This window comes from Epinephelus lanceolatus, chromosome 14, assembly GCF_041903045.1.
Source record: "Epinephelus lanceolatus isolate andai-2023 chromosome 14, ASM4190304v1, whole genome shotgun sequence".
Lineage (NCBI taxonomy): Eukaryota > Metazoa > Chordata > Actinopteri > Perciformes > Serranidae > Epinephelus > Epinephelus lanceolatus.
The window spans coordinates 43,938,459-43,960,504 of NC_135747.1; the positions used below are offsets into that span (position 1 = coordinate 43,938,459).

At 46.2% G+C, this 22,046-nt stretch overlaps 1 protein-coding gene across 3 annotated transcripts; it reads left to right on the forward strand.

Annotated features, from left to right (window-relative positions):
* The first annotated feature begins 162 nt into the window (after positions 1 to 162).
* LOC117251048 (uncharacterized) lies at positions 163 to 21,455 on the forward strand. 3 transcript variants are annotated; one of them, XM_078174752.1, is made up of 7 exons: positions 163 to 261; positions 1,806 to 4,031; positions 4,077 to 4,714; positions 10,570 to 10,642; positions 10,785 to 10,886; positions 14,324 to 14,554; positions 20,857 to 21,455. In XM_078174752.1, exons 1-7 carry the CDS (start codon positions 237 to 239, stop codon positions 21,072 to 21,074), a joined length of 3,513 nt encoding a protein of 1,170 aa, XP_078030878.1. In that variant the 5' UTR covers positions 163 to 236; the 3' UTR covers positions 21,075 to 21,455. The 3 variants fall into 3 exon arrangements, with proteins under 3 accessions (XP_078030878.1, XP_078030879.1, XP_078030877.1); XM_078174753.1 differs by having other exon boundaries at positions 1,806 to 3,191; positions 3,285 to 4,714; XM_078174751.1 differs by having other exon boundaries at positions 1,806 to 4,714.
* Positions 21,456 to 22,046: the final 591 nt, after the last annotated feature.

Genomic DNA, 22,046 nt, shown 5'->3' on the forward strand with positions numbered 1-22,046 from the left:
GGGTCCAAGTTACAAAATGCTAAAGTTATCTTTTAACCATACTTTGAGCATGCTTTTTAAGCATATATAAGCATACATTCACTCAGTGAAAGTGAAAGTCACAGTGCTGGTTTAACAGAATATGGTGAATGTCTTGTGAGTCATGTGGTTCATGAAAGAGGAGGAACCTGTTATTTAAAAAAAAGAACCATCGTTCTTCTGTTTGGTGCAGATCACAGATCAGCCACAGCTACGGGATGGACAAGCAAGGGAGAAATACTGGTAAGGATGTTTCTACTCTGTCAAAGTTTTGTGTTGTGATGATTGATAGACATGGTTCATATATATATGTGTGTGTGTGTGTGTGTGTGTGTGTGTGTGTGTGGTTTTAGTAAAGCTATGAAAACACTTGATTCTGTCTTCAGACTAAATGTTGTAACATTTACTGTGTAGCACGAACTTAAATAACTTTTACAGTAAACTGTCAGAGGGAAGTTTATAAACTGCATATTCTCAGCTGAGTTTTAGATTTTTAGATAGGCTAAAAATTATTACTTTTACTCTGTAATATCTGGATACATTCATCATGTTTCTTTTATCAAGACAATATCACACTGGAGAGGGAGTGCTGTTTTAGACTACTGAGTATTATCACGACTGTAAGTCGGTCACTGGAGATAATTACAGCTGTGTTGATACTTAGTCACACGGCATATAAAATGCACAGAAAAAGTGACAACAGATTAAGATTTGTTTGTTTATTCTTTATTGAACTTCACCAACACAAATAGTTCCACAGCTAGACTGAGGCTGGACTGTTGCTAAGCAACACACTTAACATTCCTGTATACTAGCTTTGTGTAGGTCTGCATGTTACCACAGGCCAACTAGGTTACTCTTATAATGTACATTAATCTGTATGTTTCCAGTGACATATGAGTCTGCTGACAGTCACTATGGTGGAATACTGTCATTGTGATGAGTTAACAGCTGATCAGACAGAAACATGAGCTGATGTCACATAAGTATTGGACCCAAATAGGGTCCAACGTATTGCAGCTATGTATGAGCACATCTGAATGCATGAAAACATTTGGTGTGAATACATTCAAATATATGAATGTTTAAAAATGTTTTGATCAAGTAACTTAAATGCTTCAATGTGCAAAAAATATCTGAACAAAGAAGATTTGCACAAATGTTTACAGTTACAAATAAAAAATAAATATACATACATCGATGTTGTATAAAAAACTGGACAAAGTGTTGGACAAAAAAAGGTTCAACTGCCACGTGTGAAAACTTAACTTAAAGTATAACTTGTCTGTTGTGGATGAAGCTGGCTCAGAAGAAGGGGTTCCAGTGCCGTCCTTGCTGTGCTGTGTTATAGTGGTGCAGAGGATCCTGTTCGCTCTGTGTGTCTTCACAGAGTCAGCAGTTCGATGCTACCTCGGCTTTGTTCTTCTTTGCGTGAAACGTTAGCTTGCAAACTTTGTGTCTGTGTGGAGGCACTAACTTATCTGATGTTAGCTACCATTTAAAAGACTTGAGTGTGGCTGCTTGAGCAGGCCACGTTCAGAGAGCAAGGCTGCAGCTCCTGCTGAGAGACCAGATGAGGAAAGGCAAATAAAACCAGCAGTGAGTTTTAGTTGATGAATAAGAGCAGCAGTGACTGATGAGAGCAGAGTAACAATTTGTTTTCACTTCAGTGAAACTCTGAAGGTTAATCACACTTCTGTAGTTTATTGATGCTGAGGTAGAGACAGTCTGTCTGAATCCTGCAACATGACATCAACACTGAAATCCTCTCTGTTTGGACATTATAGACAGAACTGATGGAGGTAACCAGCCCAAAGGTGGAGGCAGCTCTAATGATGATGGTGGTGGGCCAGACAACCAGTCCAAAGGTGGAGTCAGCTCTAATGACGGTGGACCAGACAACCAGTCCAAAGGTGGAGTCAGCTCTAATGATGGTGGACCAGACAACCAGTCCAAAGGTGAAGTCAGCTCTGATGACGGTGGACCAGACAACCAGTCCAAAGGTGGAGGCAGCTCTAATGACAGTGGACCAGACAACCAGTCCAAAGGTGGAGGCAGCTCTAATGATGGTGGTGGTGGACCAGACAACCAGTCCAAAGGTGGAGGCAGCTCTAATGATGGTGGTGGTGGACCAGACAACCAGTCCAAAGGTGGAGGCAGCTCTAATGATGGTGGTGGTGGACCAGACAACCAGTCCAAAGGTGGAGGCAGCTCTGATGGTGGTGGACCAGACAACCAGTCCAAAGGCGGAGTCAGCTCTGATGATGGTTGTGGGCCAGACAACCAGTCCAAAGGTGGAGGCAGCTCTAATGATGGTGGTGGTGGACCAGACAACCAGTCCAAAGGTGGAGGCAGCTCTAATGATGGTGGTGGTGGACCAGACAACCAGTCCAAAGGTGGAGGCAGCTCTGATGGTGGTGGACCAGACAACCAGTCCAAAGGTGGAGGCAGCTCTAATGATGATGATGGTGGACCAGACAACCAGTCCAAAGGTGGAGTCAGCTCTGATGATGGTTGTGGGCCAGACAACCAGTCCAAAGGTGGAGGCAGCTCTAATGATGGTGGTGGTGGACCAGACAACCAGTCCAAAGGTGAAGTCAGCTCTGATGACGGTGGACCAGACAACCAGTCCAAAGGTGGAGGCAGCTCTAATGACAGTGGACCAGACAACCAGTCCAAAGGTGGAGGCAGCTCTAATGATGGTGGTGGTGGACCAGACAACCAGTCCAAAGGTGGAGGCAGCTCTAATGATGGTGGTGGTGGACCAGACAACCAGTCCAAAGGTAGAGGCAGCTCTGATGGTGGTGGACCAGACAACCAGTCCAAAGGTGGAGGCAGCTCTAATGATGATGATGGTGGACCAGACAACCAGTCCAAAGGTGGAGTCAGCTCTGATGATGGTTGTGGGCCAGACAACCAGTCCAAAGGTGGAGGCAGCTCTAATGATGGTGGTGGTGGACCAGACAACCAGTCCAAAGGTGGAGGCAGCTCTAATGATGGTGGTGGTGGACCAGACAACCAGTCCAAAGGTGGAGGCAGCTCTGATGGTGGTGGACCAGACAACCAGTCCAAAGGTGGAGGCAGCTCTAATGATGATGATGGTGGACCAGACAACCAGTCCAAAGGTGGAGTCAGCTCTGATGATGGTTGTGGGCCAGACAACCAGTCCAAAGGTGGAGGCAGCACTAATGATGGTGGTGGTGGACCAGACAACCAGTCCAAAGGTGGAGTCAGCTCTGATGATGGACCAGACAACCAGTCCAAAGGTGGAGGCAGCTCTGATGATGGTGGGCCAGACAACCAGTCCAAAGGTGGCGGCAGCTCTAATAATGGTGGTGGTGGACCAGACAACCAGTCCAAAGGTGGAGTCAGCTCTGATGATGGTTGTGGGCCAGACAACCAGTCCAAAGGTGGAGGCAGCACTAATGATGGTGGTGGTGGACCAGACAACCAGTCCAAAGGTGGAGTCAGCTCTGATGATGGACCAGACAACCAGTCCAAAGGTGGAGGCAGCTCTGATGATGGTGGGCCAGACAACCAGTCCAAAGGTGGCGGCAGCTCTAATAATGGTGGTGGTGGGCCAGACAACCAGTCCAAAGGTGGAGGCAGCTCTGATGATGGTGGGCCAGACAACCAGCGTGGAGGCAGCTCTAATGATGATGGTGGGCCAGACAACCAGTCCAAAGGTGGAGGCAGCTTTGATGATGATGGTGGACCAGACAACCAGTCCAAAGGTGGAGGCAGCTCTAATGATGGTGGGCCAGACAACCAGTCCAAAGGTGGAGTCAGCCCTAATAATGGTGGTGGACCAAACAACCAGTCCAAAGGTGGAGGCAGCACTAATGATGGTGGTGGACCAGACAACCAGTCCAAAAGTGGAGGCAGCTCTAATGATGGTGGACCAGACAACCAGTCCAAAGGTGGAGGCAGCTCTGATGATGGTGGATCAGACAACCAGTTCAAAGGTGGAGGCAGCTCTGATGATGATGGTGGGCCAGACAACCAGCCCAAAGGTGGAGGCAGCTCTAATGATGGTGGACCAGACAACCAGCCCAAAGGTGGAGGCAGCACTAATGATGGTGGTGGACCAGACAACCAGTCCAAAGGTGGAGGCAGCTCTGATGATGGTGGACCAGACAACCAGCCCAAAGGTGGAGGCAGCTCTAATGATGGTGGGCCAGACAACCAGCCCAAAGGTGGAGGCAGCACTAATGATGGTGGTGGACCAGACAACCAGTCCAAAGGTGGAGGCAGCTCTGATGATGGTGGACCAGACAACCAGTCCAAAGGTGGAGTCAGCTCTAATGGTGGTGGACCAGACAACCAGACCAAAGGTGGAGTCAGCTCTAATGATGGTGGACCAGACAACCAGTCCAAAGGTGGAGGCAGCTCTGATGATGGTGGACCAGACAACCAGTCCAAAGGTGGAGTCAGCTCTAATGGTGGTGGACCAGACAACCAGACCAAAGGTGGAGTCAGCTCTAATGATGGTGGGCCAGACAACCAGACCAAAGGTGAAGTCAGCTCTAATGATGGTGGACCAGACAACCAGTCCAAAGGTGGAGGCAGCTCTGATGATGATGGTGGACCAGACAACCAGTCCAAAGGTGGAGGCAGCTCTGATGATGATGGTGGACCAGACAACCAGTCCAAAGGTGGAGTCAGCTCTAATGATGATGGTGGAACACACTTACAGGTTAGTTCACTTCCTGTATGTCCTTGACCAGTGTGAGTGTAGATGGGACCACTGACTTTCACCCAGGCCGGTGTTCACTTCCTGTAAGATTGTGAAGCCAAACCCTGTTCTCTATCGTCTCGAGACTATCTCTCCACTCCGTTACATATTCCATATGTACCCGGTATGATCTCCCTGCTTGTCAGGGTATGTGGATAATTCTTTAAGACACACCGGCTTGCCCGGCCACACCCCATTGCGTAGCTATAAAGCACCTGCGCTGGTGTGTAATCACTGATTGTTTGATCTCCACTTGTGCATCAGGGTGCAGTGTCTCACAATCCGTATTTCAAAAAAAGAAAAGAATTGAGTTGTAAGGAAAGAGAAGGAAGGTGTACAGCTTTGAGTCCGCTTACCTGTGTAAGTCAGGGCGTCCGTCTTTGGCAGCCTCCCTGGATTGCTGTGTCCTAGAGCTCTTTCTGCCCTGTGTCAGCAGAGTCATCATCCTGCCTGGTCGAGCTGGAGGTTGTCTGGCTCCCGGCAGTGGTGGCTGTGTGTTATTCCCGGCGTATTGCTCGCGGCTCGTGAGCTAATGCGCTTGGTGGATACGCGCAGAGTGCTGACGGTTTTTGCTTTAAGCATTCTCTCACCAGCGTATTGCTCGCGGCTCATGAGCTGACACGCTTGGTGAGGTCCACGTTGAGCATTGTCTGTCCTGGTCTGGTCGAGCCAGAGGTCTCTGACTCCCGGCTTTGGCGGAGTTTCTCCCCGGGGTATTGCTTGCGGCTCGCGGGCTGACGCGCTCGGTGGCGAACCCTCTCCCTCTCATAGCGTACGGCTCCCACAGCGGCCGGCACGCAGAGTAAACTTGAAACAAATAAAATAAATAAATATAAAGCAAAGTTAGCTGCGGTCAAGAGAAGGCTGGGACACGGGGTCAAACATGGGGGGATTGCACATGCGCAGTGTAACTTGAGCTGCGATGCTGGAGGGTGACAGCAGGGGCGCTAGATAAAAAGCGCAGGATCCGCTCAGGCGATCAAGGAGCGGCTTGGTGCGGTCTGCTTGGACTTTTGGACGGCAGCTCACGCCATCTACTGAGCCTTTGAGGAAGTGCAGACCAGATTTTACTGTGCATGCATCAGGAGGGACACTGCTGTGTGGGTTGTGGGGTGGCCATGCCCCTAGAGGATGGGCATGATAGCTGCGTACTATGTTTGGGACATGAGCACGCTCTGGTTTCTAAGGAGAATCCTCAGTTGTGCAGGGGCCTAGGTAGAAAACTGGGAGAATGGCTGCAGCCTCGGAGGGAAGGGCATGTTCAGGAGTCTGGCAGGCTCCATTGCCTCCTCTTCAGCCTATGGTGGTCCGACCTCTGCTTAGCTCCTTCCCCGCCTTCAGAGTTAGGCAGGGAGGAAGAGGAGGCTGAGGAGGAGGATGTGGATGTGGAAACCGTCTTTTCCTCTGAGGACAATGACCTCTCTTGTGCACAGCAGACAGTGGGCGAAACAACAAGAGGGGAGTTAGCCCGCCGCTTTGAGGAGGTGATTAACAGGGCTTCCAGGGCTCTGGGCGTTGCCCTCCCTGAGAACCCCCGAGCCGCATCCTCTAGGTTTGAGGAGGATATGGAGGTGCGCCCTGCATCAACCCAGGTGCCCCTCCTACCTGACTTTAAAGATCTGCTGTGCCAGCAGTTCCATTCTCCAGCGGCTGCTCACAAGTGGTCTGCGACATGTCGCCGGTTTTCCAATGTGCATGACAGGGTCCAGATTGCCTGTGGGCCACTTCCCCCAGTGGACCAAATCCTCACCCCACTAGTTTCTCCCTCCAGCTCCATCCTTGGTAATGCCACCTGCTCCAGCAAGAACTGCAGGGTTATGGATAGTCTGCTCACTAATCTACATAAGGCTATGGCGGTGCACACCCAGCTGGCTAATACCGGGGCTATTCTGTCCCTTTACCTCCGCGACTTGTCTCGTCAGGTCCATGATGACACCAGTGTAGGTGAGGAGCTGCAGACGGCCTCCTCATGCCTCTCCTCTCCAGTGCCTTGGCTTCCTTCTGGGTGGTTAGGCGCCACTTGTGGCTGTCTCAATCCCAGCTCCAGCAGGGGGATAGAGACTGCCTGCTTAAAGTGCCAGTGGTACCCACTGCTATGTTTGGGCCTCATGCTACCGCCTTGATGCAGCAGGCACAGGAGAGCCGTCGCTGTGCGAAGGAGGTCTCAGGGGGCCTTGCCAGGCATGTCACGGGCTCTAGGGGGTCAAGGCCGTCTCAGTCTCAGCTGGCACCAACTCCAGAGGCCTCAACATGGGGTCAAGGGGATCTCAGACTCCAATTGGAGGCTTCCCGGCGGGATAGGTACCGCCGACAGGGCAGACGGAGAGGACCACCTGCTAAGGCCATGGGGTCCTCCAAGTGCCCCCCGCCCTCCTGACAATTACCAGGCCCTGGCCAACCTGTCTCCTCTGCCTGCCCCTCGTGAGATGGCCTGGTTGGCCCTGGGAGCGGACCCATGGGTGGTCTCAACCATGACCCATGGATACCATATCCAGTTTTCACACCGGCCACCTGTAACAAGGAAACCCACCTTTACAACAGTGAGCGATCCTCAACGGAGACTAGTTCTGGAGACGGAGCTGTCCACCCTCCTAGAGAAGGTGGCTATAAGGGAGGTGGCCTCTGGGGATCATCAGGCCAGGTTTTTCTCCCGCTACTTCCTGACCCCAAAGAAGGATGGGGGGCTTCGCCTGATTCTGGACCTCAGGGGGCTCAACAGGTATCTCCTGCCCCTGCGATACCGGTTCCTGACAGTCCCCAGGGTGAGACAGGCAGTGACAGCAGGGGACTGGTTTGCCACCATAGACCTCAAGGATGCGTATTTCCAGATACCCATCTGGAGGGGTCACTGGCGGTTCCTGCGCTTTGATTTCGCAGGCAGGGTGTACGAGTTTCGGGTGCTGCCATTCGGTATTTCTCTGGCACCCCGAACCTTCACTCGCTGTATGGATGTGGCCCTCTCAGAGGGATCAGGATCCTAAATTACCTCGATGACTGGCTGGTCTGTGCAGCCTCAGAGGAGCAGTGCCGCCACCACGTAGCCCCGCTGTTGGAGCACGTTCAGCGCCTAGGTCTGTGCCTGAACTACAAGAAGAGCAGGCTCCAGCCTTCCCAGGTGACGACCTTCCTGGGGATGGTCCTGGACTCGAGGAGGGCAACGGTTACATTGACCCTGGAGAGGCAGCAGGTTTTCAGAACTTGCCTTGCCCCTTTCCAGTTGCATGCTCTGGTCAACTGGGGACTCTGCCTTCGCCTCATGGGCTTAATGACAGCCACGATGCAGGTGGTCAACCCTCGCCCTCTTGCATATGCGGCCTGTGCAGAGATGCCTGCTGGGCTTGGGTCTGTGCCCTCAGAGGTCCCACAAGACCAAAGTGGTAGTCTCTCGGAGGCTCCACAGGGCCCTCCAGTGGTGGAAGGTCCCAGCAAACATCGTGGTAGGTCAGGCTCTGGGTCCAGTGGTTTATCGCCAGCTGGTGTACACGGATGCATCCTCCTCGGGGTGGGGCACAGTACACGAAGGCCGCGGCATCAATGGTGTCTGGACCGGCCGGTGGCTGTATCAGCACATAAATGTCCTAAAGCTGAGGGCAGTTTCCTGCCGAGGCTGAGGGGTCATCACATCATTGTCCGCATCGACAGCACAGTGACGGCCGCTTACATCAACAGACAGGGGGACCTGGGCTCCCCTGCCCTGTGCAAGCTGGCAACCACTCTGTGGCAGTGGGCTCACCCGCTCTTCCTCTCACTCAGGGCCGTGCATGTGCCAGGGGCACTGAACTCTGCAGCAAACATCATGTCGAGAGGAGGGCCCCAGCCGGGGGAGTGGAGACTCCACCCTCAGGTGGTCTCCAAGATATGGCGCCGCTTTGGCAGGGCGGAGGTCGACCTGTTCGCGTCCAGGGAGTCGACACATTGCCCGCTCTTCTTCTCCCTGAGGAACGACGATCCCCCCTTGGGGTGAGATGCTCTGGCTCATCCGTGGCTCCGGATTCTGCTCTATGCCTTTCCTCCCTTCACTCTTCTCCAGCCTCTTCTCCGAAGAGTTCTGGTGGAGCAGGTGCGGCTTATATTGGTGGCACCTATGTGGCCCCACATGCTGTGGTTCTCGGCAATTCCGCCTCTGCTGGACGGGCCGCCATGGGATCTCCTGCACCGGAGGGACCCTTTCCAGCGGGGCTCAGGCTGGTGGCTTGGCCCCTGAGAGGGAAAGGCTCCTGGCCTTAGGATTGCCAGAGCCTGTGGGGGGACAATGCAGCATGCCCGGGCACCATCCATGAGAGCTGCTTATTCGCACCGTTGGCAGATGTTTACCAACTGGTGTGAGTCTCAGTAGGTGGACCCCTACTTGGCTCCGGCTCAGGAGATCCTGCGGTTCTTGCAGTCCCAGCTTGAGGCACAGAAAGCTGCTGTAACACTGCGAGGGTTGGTGGCAGCAATCAAGGCAGTGCGTATCGGCGAGTTTGCACTGAGTGTGGAAGACTGTGTCCTCATTTCCCGGTTCCTTCGGGGGGCCCAGCGACTCACGGTGCGTACCACTGGTCTGGCAGTTCCCCCTTGGGACGTGGATGTCGTCCTTGGGGCCCTTCAGCATTCCCCCTGTGAACCCCTTGGGGGTGCTGATTTGATGTGGCTCTCCATGAAAACCGCCTTTCTGCTCGCCGTCACTTCGGCGAGAAGAGTGAGTGAAGTTCATGCCTTGTCGGTGCATGGTGACTGTTGTCGGTTCTCCCCGGATGGCTCGAGTGTGGTTCTCCGCCCCAACCCAGCCTTCCTGCCTAAGGTCCTTACTGAGTTCCATCTGGCTCAGTCAGTCGAGCTTAGGTCTCTCTCCTCTCCTAGTGCTGACGAGGAGGTTGAGCAGGGCCAGTCTGCTCTGTGCCCGGTCAAGGCCTTGACAGAGTACATTCGGCGCACTCAGGCTGTCCGGAGGTCCGACCAGCTCTTCATGTGTTATGACCCTGGGCATTTAGGCAGGCCTTTGTCGAAGTCCAGGCTGTCACACTGGATTGTAGACACTATTCGGCAGGCTTATGTACTGTCGGGTGTGCCTGTTCCATCAGGGGTCCAGGCACATTCCACTCGGAGTGTGGCTGCCTCATGGGCCTTGTGGCGGGGGGCCTCCCTTGCTTCCATATGCTCCGCCGCCACGTGGTCATCCCAGTCGACCTTTACCAGGTTCTACCATTTGAACGTGGCCGCCAGCCCCTCGTTTGGGGAGCGGGTGCTGGGCATGGCCCGACGGTAGACATTTTTGTCTCCCCCTCAGCCTTGCGTCTTGCGGGCTGATTGAGCGGCTGCTCCGTGAACAGGATTGCCTTTGCATCTTGCAGGGCCCCTACCTGTCCCCCTTGGGTTAGCCCTGCGTCTTGCAGGCTTCCCGGGCAGCCCTTCCCTCCCATGGGTGGCCCTAGCGCCTTGCGGGGCCTACTCCGGTGAGTTGTATATAGTGTACATTTGTAAATAGTTAGATTGTTGCACATTGTGGTGTGGGATTGTGGGCTGCACTGTCTCACAGGCACTTTATAACTACACAATGGGGCGTGTGTGTCTTAAAGAATTATCCACGTACCCTGACAAGCAGGGGGATCATACCGGGTACATATGGAATATGTAACGGAGTGGAGAGATAGTCTCTTCACTTAGAGAACCAAGGTTACAGTGTAACCATACGTTCTTTTTTCATAAACCCACCCACGTGTGTGTGTTAGTCACTTTCCTCCACTGACAGTAATGTTTCCGTAACATTGTAATTTATTTCTTGTCCTGTCTGTGTTTATTTGCATGTTTTCATCTCTGTGTTTTCTGTGTTTCAGGAAAAGAAAAAAAAGGAACTCCTGAAGAGTCTACAGAAACTAAAAAAAAGGATGTCAGTAGAATGTTTCACATGTATGTACAATATTTATCATCATTGTACGTTATCATGTCATTTTATATTTTACAAATACTAATTATATAAATAGACTTAAAAATACAAAAACCTTATGAAAAATATATAAAATGAGTCTATGAGCATGTTTTCTCTTTGTAGGTGCTGAACATTTGAAAAAGTGCTCCATCAACAAAACTCCGATTGACCCGAAGGATCTTTCAGATTTCTTTGATCTTTTAGAGAAAGAATTACCCCAGAGAGGTAATTAAATCTACATATGTATGTATATGTCACCAGAGGGGGATTTAAACATTTACTTTATAAAAAGTAACACGATAAAGTCTGATGTTTTTTGACTTTGAACAATGATAACTGAGTGACCATTGTAGTGACAAAGTCCTATACTGAGAAGCCACTACTGGCTGCTAATGGGCCTATTGTTTGGACGTGTGCCGAAAAAACAAAGTCCAGTCTTTTCCAATAATATTTACAATGTGTTTATTTTCTCATTGCATTTCAGTTGAATTGTCCATCACTTCCAATAAGTTGACTTTGACAAAACGCAGAACAGAAACCACAAAATAAAAACTGTAAACGTAAATTCGTGCACAGTCAAAAACTGTTTGCTTCCCCAGCAGCATCATTGTCACAACAATCAATGAACTTAAAACACCTGTGGTAAATCTCAGCCGCCACCACAAACAACTCATGGCTGCCCTCTAGTGGCGTGGAGGCGCATTACATTCAAACATAAATTATGGCTCTTACAACCATCTTCTTGGCAGCATTTAAAAGAAAAAACAGCTCCTTATCAAATATTAAATGTAGTATTGAAATCTTAAACAAACCAACGGAGACACAATTCTGTTTATGAAATTTAAAAAATGTCTTTTTAACTCTAAAAACTATAATCATAATTTCAGTTGAGGTGAATTACATTTTTTCATTTAACCTTTATTTAAATGTCGAGGAATCATTGAGGGCGAGCCCTCATTTACAATGATGTCGAGAGCACAACAAACAACAATTAAAAATCACAAAGAATGAGCAAATAACAACAGACCGAACACCTTTAAAAACAGTAACATTCAAAAGTACAGTAGTTGATAATCATAGTTTTAAACTGGCCTATAGTAACCCTTGTGTTGAGTTTGAGTGTACGTAGCAAGATGTTCCAACTAAAAGCAGTTTTACCAAATTCAGTGTTAGTGCGGGGAACATCGAGCATTAAGCAATCAGTTGAACGTGTAGAGTAATTACTATGCGACCAGTTCAATAAAGTGTTGAGGTATGGTGGCATGCTGCCGTTCAAAACTTTATAAATGAAAAGTAGCCAGTGCATATCTCTTCGCACAGATAAAGGTACCCATCCCACCTTATCATATAAAACACAATGATGGGTGGAGTAACTGGAACCAGTGATGAATCTGAGCGCAGAGTGATAAATTGAGTCCAATGAAGTGAGAGTGGAGGCAGAAGCATGTCTATAGATAACATCACCATAATCCAGAACTGATAAAAATACAGCCTCAATGATCTGTTTCCTACAAAGTAAGGGGAAATTTAATTTGTGTCTATGTAAGTATCCGATTTTGTGTTTTAGTTGACTTGCCAGTATGTCAATATGGAATTTAAATGTTAGTTTCTGATCCAACCAGATGCCGAGATACTTATATTCTGAAACCCTTTCAATACTGTGTCCTGTGAAAGTGGTGATGTGTAAACTGTCATCTGTAATATTTCTGGCTCTTGAGAATATCATGTATTTGGTCTTGTCTGCATTAAGAACTAATTTCAGATTGAAAAGTGAATGTTGTAGTTTGTCGAAGGCTTGCTGGAGGATTTCAGTGGCTGAGTGTGCAGTGTTAGAGGTGCAGTACAGAACTGTATCATTGGCGTAAAGATGGGCATTAGAATTTGTTATAGAGGATGTAATATTGTTGTTATAAATGGTTAACAGGACAGGACACAGTATTGAATAGGAAGTGCATGCAGATTACATTTTCACACACTAAACGTGATGAATTTATTATATATGTTGCATAGTTGTAACTTTGATGACTCAACAGTCGCCTTTATGAAGTACTTAAATACACTGCTAAAACAATGAAGGGAACATTTAAATCACACAAAATCTTTTCTGATGAACACTGAATAATTAGTTGAGTACAAAAAGATGAAACAACAGTCAGTGGAAACCAAAACCATCGACCCACTGAGAGCTGGATTCAAAATTAGTGTCAAACATTTAAATCACAGGCTGATCCATGTGTGAATTTTATCACATCAACTCATCATGTGACTCAATGGTGTGTACGGCCTCCGCCTGCCTGTATGACCTCCTGACAACGGCTGGGCTCCTGATGAGTCAGAGGACAGTGTCCTGGAGGATCTCCTCCCAGACCTGGATCAGCGCATCACTGAGCTCCTGGACAGCCTGTGGTGGACGCACCGACACATAACGTCCCATAGGTGCTCAGCTGGATTTAGGTCAGGGAACGAGAGGACCAGTCAATGACATCACTGCCTTCATCATCCAGGAACTGCCTACACACTCTGGACACATGAAGCTGGACCAGGAGGAACCCAGGGCCCACTGCACTCGGAGGAAACCAGGGCCCCCTGCACCAGGAGGAACCCAGGGCCCCCTGCACCAGGAGGAACCCAGGGCCCCCTGCACCAGGAGGAACCCAGGGCCCCCTGCACCAGGAGGAACCCAGGGCCCCCTGCACCAGGAGGAACCCAGGGCCCTCTGCACCAGGAGGAACCCAGGGCCCTCTGCACCAGGAGGATTGGGCTGCAGGTGCCGCCACATGCTACCAGTAGTGCCAAGGACACTAGCAGAAGACCAAACTAGAGAAGAATCAGTCAGGAAGGATAAGGAGAGAGCAACTGTCTGTGGACACCACATGTAAAACCATTTCCTGTTTGTCTCTCCATTGTTCCTGTTGTCACTTTGATTTGAACCAAAGCAGCTGAAACTGATTGAAACTGATCTCCCTGAAGTTTAACTGACTTCCGGTTAGACTGTAACCACTAAGTGTTCCCTTCATTTTTTGTGAGCAAAAAAAAGGGCTCTGCCTCAACAACCTGCAACAATAATAATATTCCAATAATATAATATGTATATGTTTATAAGTTATGGGGGGATTTTTTTTTCTTTTACCGCTGATCATTTAAATAACACCTAAATTAACTTTATTATTTTGAGCGTAGGACTTTGTAACAAAGTCTTTTCACAGTGTGGTATTAGCACTCTTAGTCAGAGGGGGACACCAGCTGAATGAAGAATTTCAATAAGTTCTTTCTGAGGTCCAGGAGAGTTCAAGCAATGTAAGTGAACATGAGCTGCTCTCTCTCAGAGCCAGAAACCAGGGGAGGAAGTGTTAAACTTGTGATTTCATCAGGTACAAAGTCTGCAGCTGCTCCAGAGACGATGAATGGAGACCAGACTTTATACCCTATGACATTACATATTTAAGTTTTAGCACTCTGGATTCTGGAGTTGCTCATCTTTACTCATCTTTTTGGACTGTTTTATACCAGAGGAATAACATGGATGAATTTTGAAAATGGGCAAAGTTCCCCTTTAGGTAAATGATCCAAATACTTCCTCCACCTCAGAAACCTGGGTGTCATTTTATTAGCAGGTTCTTTTAAGTTTGAAATGTATTCATAACTGTTTGTTTCTCTTTCAGCAAAGTGGCATTCCCCATTCAGTTGGTTTTGTCCAGCAGTATCTACAGTGAAGGTGTTCTCTGTCGTCACTGGTCAGACCTTTGGTGCTGATGAGGCCATACTGAGACAACTGAAGAAAACTGAAGCAGTGGAGACCAATGACCTGCAGGATAGTGACGTCATCATCGTCTTCTGTTCAGTCAAGTCTCGTGTTGAATCTGATGTGGATGCAGCCATGAGAAAGGATTCAGGTAATGAACAGATTTATTTTAACTTGATCCCCACAGTTTGTTCAGGAGTAACACTCAGTCTGTTTCCATGACGACAGAGAAAATGGATTTATTGTGTCAGTCTTTTAAAATCAGTGAGTCAGTGTGAGTGAAATGGTCCTGCAGTGAATGTGTCACAGTGGGACTAACACACCCAGATCATGTGACTCCTGCATGTATACAGTCAATCAGACCCAAACTGGCCGAGGCACTCTGAGCATGCTCCACAGTTTCCGCCCCGGGCTTTGACCCGGAAGTCCAATAGCATTAAATGTGTAAGAGAAGAAGAAGCCGGTAACAACATGGAGAAATCTACATCCAGAGCCGTGACTTTTTGGACGGACCAAATGTACAGAGCTGTAAAGTTGTCCACCATGGTAGCACTTAGCTGCTAGCTAACCGTAGCTAACTTGTTTGTCCATTGTTTGGTCTGTGACGTAATAGGTCAACAGGAAAAAGGTCCAATACTAACAAGCTGAAAGGGGGCATATCTCCACCTATCGTAGAGGAGTCGCACATACTTGGCTCAATAAATGGATTCCCCTCCCGTGCTTGTATACTGGGACAAGGACAGGAGTCCAGTTAAATGTCCTCGTCCAGCTGGAACTGGAGCTCCAATTCACTGTTTCCATGGAAACATACTGAGTGACTCCTGCTCACACATGTAGTGAAACAGAGTCCATGTTCTGTCTGAAGCTTCTCTTCAGCCTCAAGAATCAAACTGACCACGAGTGATACGATGATTTGGTCTCTGTCAGTCGGGGGTCTTCTTCTTGTGTTGGAGGGGTGTGGGGGCTTTCATAGTTCTGTGTCCAGGAGCCTGTTCCAGGTCCAAGTGATGAATGAATGAATGAATGAATGAATCAATCAATCAATCAATTTTATTTATAAAGCCCAATATCACAAATCACAATTTGCCTCACAGGGCTTTACAGCATACGACATCCCTCTGTCCTTATGACCCTCACAGCTGATCAGGAAAAACTCCCCAAAAAACCCTTTAACGGGGAAAAAACGGTAGAAACCTCAGGAAGAGCAACTGAGGAGGGATCCCTCTTCCAGGACGGACGAGCAATAGATGTCGTACAGAACAGATCAGCATAATAAATTAACAGTAATCCGTATGACACAATGAGACAGAGAGAGAGAGAGAGAGAGAGAGAGAGAGAGAGAGAGACAGAGAGAGAGAGAGAGAGAGAGAGAGAGAGAGAGAGAGAAGGTGCCCGGTGTATTATAGGGGGGTCCTCTGGCAGACTAGGCCTAAGTCAGCCTAACTAGGGGCTGGTACAGGGCAAGCCTGAGCCAGCCCTAACTATAAGCTTTATCAAAGAGGAAAGTCTTAAGTCTAGTCTTAAATGTGGAGACGGTGTCTGCCTCCCGGACCGTAACAGGAAGATGATTCCACAGGAGAGGAGCCTGATAGCTGAAGGCTCTGGCTCCTGATCTACTTTTGGAGACTTTAGGGACCACGAGTAACCCTGCGTTCTCAGAGCGCAGTGTTCTGGTGGGATAATATGGCACTATGAGCTCTCTAAGATATGACGGAGCTTGACCATTTAGAGCTTTATAAGTTAACAGTAGGATTTTAAATTCAATTCTGGATTTTACAGGGAGCCAGTGCAGAGAAGCTAAAACAGGAGAAATATGATCTCGTTTCTTAGTTCCTGTTAGTACACGTGCTGCTGCATTCTGAATTAGCTGGAGAGTTTTTAAGGACTTACTAGAGCTACCTGATAATAGAGAGTTACAGTAATCCAGCCTTGAGGGTCAGGATAGGACTAATTTTTGCAATATTACGCAGATGAAAAAATGCAGTCCGTGAGGTTTGTTTTAAATGAGAATTAAAAGACAAATCTTGATCAAATATTACTCCGAGGTTTCTTACAGTAGTGCTAGAGGCCAGAGCAATGCCATCTAGAGAAACTATGTCATCAGATAAAGAGTCTCTGAGTTGTTTGGGGCCAAGAACAATAACTTCAGTTTTGTCTGAATTTAACATCAGGAAATTGGTGCTCATCCAAGTTTTTATGTCTTTAAGGCAGTTATGGAGTTTAGTTAATTGATTACTTTCTTCTGGCTTCATCGATAAATACAACTGTGTATCATCCGCATAACAATGGAAATTTACAGAGTGATTTCTAATGATGTTACCTAAAGGAAGCATATATAGAGTAAATAGGATTGGTCCGAGCACAGAACCTTGCGGAACTCCAAAACAAACTTTAGTACGTAAGGATGATTCATTATGAACGTCAACAAACTGAAAACGATCAGATAAATAAGATTTAAACCAGCTTAGTGCAGAACCTTTTAGGCCAATTAAGTGATCCAGTCTCTGTAGCAGAATTTGATGGTCAATAGTGTCAAACGCCGCACTAAGATCTAATAAAACAAGTACAGAGACAAGTCCTTTGTCTGAAGCAATCAGGAGGTCATTTGTAATTTTAACTAGTGCTGTCTCAGTGCTATGATGCACTCTAAATCCTGACTGAAATTCCTCAAATAAATTATTATCATGGAGAAAATCACACAGCTGGTCTGCGACTACTTTCTCAAGGATCTTTGACATAAAGGGACAGAGGGATGTCGTATGCTGTAAAGCCCTGTGAGGCAAATTGTGATTTGTGATATTGGGCTTTATAAATAAAATTGAATTGAATTGAAAGGGAAGATTAGATATTGGTCTATAGTTGGCTAACACCTCTGGATCCAGGGTGGGCTTTTTTAGGAGAGGTTTAATTACAGCTACCTTAAAAGACTGTGGTACATAGCCTGTTAATAAGGATATATTGATCATCTAATATATGAGTGTTAACTAAAGGAAAGACCTCCTTAAGTAGCCTAGTTGGGATGGGGTCTAAGAGACACGTTGATGATTTAGATGAAGAAATCACTGCGGTCAATTCTTGAAGAGAAATTGGGGAGAAGCAATCTAAATATATATTAGGTCTTACAGCTGTGTTTGAGGTTAGATAGGTACTATCTGAGGACAGGAGGTCATGAATTTTGCCTCTAATAGTTAGAATTTTGTCATTAAAAAAGCTCATAAAATCATTACTGCTAAGGGCTAAAGGAATACAAGGCTCAATAGAGCTTTGACTCTCAGTCAGCCTGGCTACAGTGCTGAAAAGAAACCTGGGGTTGTTCTTGTTTTCTTCTAATGCTGAGTAATAGTTTGCTCTGGCATTGCGGAGGCCCCTCTTATACGTTTTGAGACTGTCTGTCCAGATTAAACGAGATTCTTCCAGTTTGGTCAATCGCCAATTCCTTTCAAATTTTTGCGATATTTGTTTTAACTTACGGGTTTGAGAGTTATACCAAGGAGCAAACTTTCTTTGCTTTTTTAACTTCTTTTTAAGAGGAGCTACAGAGTCGAGTGTTGTTCACAGTGAGCCTACGGCGCAATCGACAAAATGATCAATTCGGGAGAGGTTAAAGTCGGTATGGGAAACCTCTGTTACTGAAGGACTTGGTATTAAATTTAACAACGGAGTAATCATGTCCTTAAATTTTGCGACAGCACTATCTGATAAACATCTAGTATAGTAACTGTTGCTGAGTGGCGTGTAATCGAGTAAACAGAAATCAAAAGTAATCAGATAATGATCTGATAGCGAGGGATTCTGTGGAAAGACTGTTAGGTTATCAATTTCAATTCCATACATCAGAACTAGATCGAGGGTATGGTTAAAACAGTGAGTGGGTTCATGTACATCCTGACTGAAGCCAATGGAGTCTAATAATGAGATAAACGCGGTAGCCAGGGAGTCATTATCAACGTCGACATGAATGTTAAAATTGTCTATAGTAATGACTTTATCTGATTTAAGAACTAAACTGGATAAAAACTGAGAATTCAGATACAAATTCAGAATACGGGCCAGGAGCACGGTACACTATAACAAATAAAAGTGGCTGTGAGGTTTTCCAGGTCGGATGTAAAAAACTAAGAACAAGGCTTTCAAATGAATTATAATCTTGTTTAGGTTTAGGGCTTGTATGGCTTGACTTACTTAGGACTAAATAAGAAAGAAAAACAATAAACCTACAAGCCATGAGGTGGCTGAAACCGGGCTAAACATATGATTAACGCGTTCATGGGCCACTTGTCAGTTGAATAATTGAGTTCCACAGGTCCGTTGCAATACTCCAAACTGTATTTATTTACACCACACAAAATAGTCCAAAATGCACTATTGCATGAAAGATACGATGCAAACGGTATACCTTGACAAGTGCAAACAACAACCCAAACTGACAGTCAAAAACTTGTATGCTCCTGCCGGTAACAAAACACACCTGAATATCACCAGAGCCATACACTTTAAATAGACAGGCAAACCATTTCCGCTCCACAGGCAGGTGGAGCCACCCACCGGGCAATATTGGAATTGCACGAACCCAAATGCATACAGAGACATAATGCAAAGAAATAAGGATACATAATGCATAACAATAAAGAAATGTAGAAATAAATGAAATATGAAACATGGCACTGAACCATGCAAATTGGCTCTAACAGGGCTGATTAACAGACTAGAGTTAAAAATGGCTGCAACTCCCCCTCCTCGGCCGCTGCCTCGAGGAATGTGGGTATTATTATGACTGGGAGGAGTGGATTCATTTAGACTAACATATTCATCAGGACGCAGCCAGGTTTCGGTGAGACTGAGTAAATCAATATGATTATCTGATATTAATTCGTTTACTAACACTGCTTTAGACGATAGAGACCTGATATTTAACAGTCCGCATTTAATTCTCCTGTTTTGACTTTCTGTCACAGAAGAGGTTTTAATTTTTATGAGGTTGTTATGCACAACTCCTCTTTGTTTAATTTTAGATTTAAATAATTTAGGTGGTCGGGGGACAGACACCGTTTGTATAAAACTATGAAAACTATGGCTGGGTAACTGAACTAGAAGCTCAGAGAGGCGTATAGGACTGCGACTCTGAGTCCTGATCTCAGCTCTGGGTTGTCAGGGATTTGAATTACTAAAAAATTTGCCAGGTTCCTAGAAATGAGAGCAGCTCCATCCAAAGTGGGATGAATGCCGTCTCTCCTAATAAGACCAGGTTTTCCCCAGAAAGTTTGCCAATTATTAACGAAACCCACATCGTTTGCTGGACACCACCTGGACAGCCAGTGATTAAATGATGACATGCGGCTAAACATGTCATCAGTGGTCAGATTTGGGAGGGGTCCAGAGAAAACTACGGAGTCCGACATCATTTTTGCATATTCACACACCGAGGCAATATTAATTTTAGTGACCTCCGATTGGCGTAACCGGGTGTCATTGCTGCCAACGTGAATAACAATCTTACTAAATCTACATTTAGCTTTAGCCAGCAGTTTTCAATTTGACTAAATGTCGCCTGCTCTGGCCCCAGGGATACATTTGACTACGGCCGCTGGTGTTGCTAACTTAATGTTCCTCAGAATAGAGCTGCCAATAAGTTTCTGAGTTTTATCCTCAGCGGGTGTGTCGCTGAGTGGGGAAAAGCGGTTGGAAACGTGAACAGGCTGGCGGTGAGCCGTGGGCTTCGGCTTGGAGCTGTGCCTCTGGCGAACGGTTACCCAACCTCCCGGCTGAACGGATGTTAGCAGAGGACAGCTAGCGGAGGCTATGCTATGTGGCTCCGTACCGGCTACAGGGGGCTGGCTAACTACCGCAGCTACTGAATGGTTTTCCATGGTGTGGAGCCGCGCTTCTAATTCACTAAGCCTCGCCTCCAACGCAGCAAATAAGCTACACTTGTTCCAATTACCACTGTTGCTAAAGGAGGCAGAGGCATAACTGAACATTTGGCACACCGAGCAAGAAAAAGCAGAAGGAGAAGCCATCGCTAACTGTAAAGCTAATGTAGCTACCAAGGCTAGTAACGTGCAAACAACATCTAAGAGATTAGCGAGAAAGTCGTAGAAAGGAGGAGAGCTATAAGTGCTTAAACAGAACTAGTGTGGGTTAAGACTTGAAGTAGACGTTAAAGCAACTGAAGTGAGAAAGCAGGCTAGTAGAATTCACCAGAGCAGTACAGAGACGCTGTCACAGAAACACCGGAGATGACACAACTCGCTTACCGCAATACGTCAGCACCATGAACCAGCACCAATGAATGAATGAATGAATAAATGAATGTATGAATGAATATGGGGCACGATGTACTGAATTGTTCCTACCTGTGTTGATTACCACTCCTGTGATAAAACATTCTCTGCTGCATGTTCATCATCACAGGAAGTCTGTTTCTAACCGTTCTCTTCTTCTCTGGTGTTTCAGTGTCATCTGGAAACAAACCAGTTATTTTAGTGGTGATGTGTCACACCAGAGATCACGACTTTTCACCTGGTGTGACACAATGGTCAGAAATGTATCCGAACATCAAGATGGTCACTCACATTCTCTTCCATGAGACTCAGCCGGGATTACTGAACTGTCCAAGAAATCACCGGGCCATCCAACAAATACAAAAAGAGTTAAAGAAATTCAGTAAATGATGAAAATGATCTTTGACCTAACAGTTAGTCAGGTTGGTTCGTTTGATGCCTGGATATGAAAGAATGAAATAAAGAAAGCAGAATTATCATTTGATTCACAGTCCAGAGTCATAGTTTGTTTCATGTCCTCCTAAATGACTAATAACATATTTCATCAATAGTCTTGTTGATCAGAACAAAATACTTTATGAATCATCTGCAGGTTAATGTGTCTGTATTCTGGTGTATTACTGTCACACAGCAGATATAAAAGAAACACTTTTAATTCAGCTTTCATATTAATGTTCTGTTGGTTTGTCTTTAACCCTCGTATCAAATCTTTGCTTCACAAATCAAAGTTGAACTGATTTCATGTTGATTTAATAAAAAAGATTTTCTGTCTATGGATTTTTTTTTCTTATTTAAATTAAAAGACATCATTCAAATCTGTAGATGTCCCTCATACACATCAGCAGTATTCTTATTACTATATAACAATTACAAGCACAACTTTACATTACCTATACACACGCATAACCTACATAATATATTAGTACAATATTTGTAATGTTACCTACAACATCATTTAATATTCCTACTGCTACTTCTATGAGTAACAATAATAATAACAATAAGAAATTATTACAGTATTTGTATTACTACCTATATTACTACATAATGTAACTGTAATATTTGTATTATTGTTGGTTTATATTATATCATAATTTTCCATGTCAGTCATGTGCACTTTATACATTTCTATTGTATTGTGTTTATTTCACACAAACTCTACATCACATTATATATTGTATATGGTTCTTATGTTGTTTAAATGCATTTATCTATATATATATTTAAGGTATTTCATACATAGTTGACACATGCACTACTAAACTTTTTCACAAATATTTACACTGATCACGTTTACAGTCTGAAGTATTGTAATACTTATATTGTACAGCGTATTTATGTAATGTTTAAATAATCTTTCGT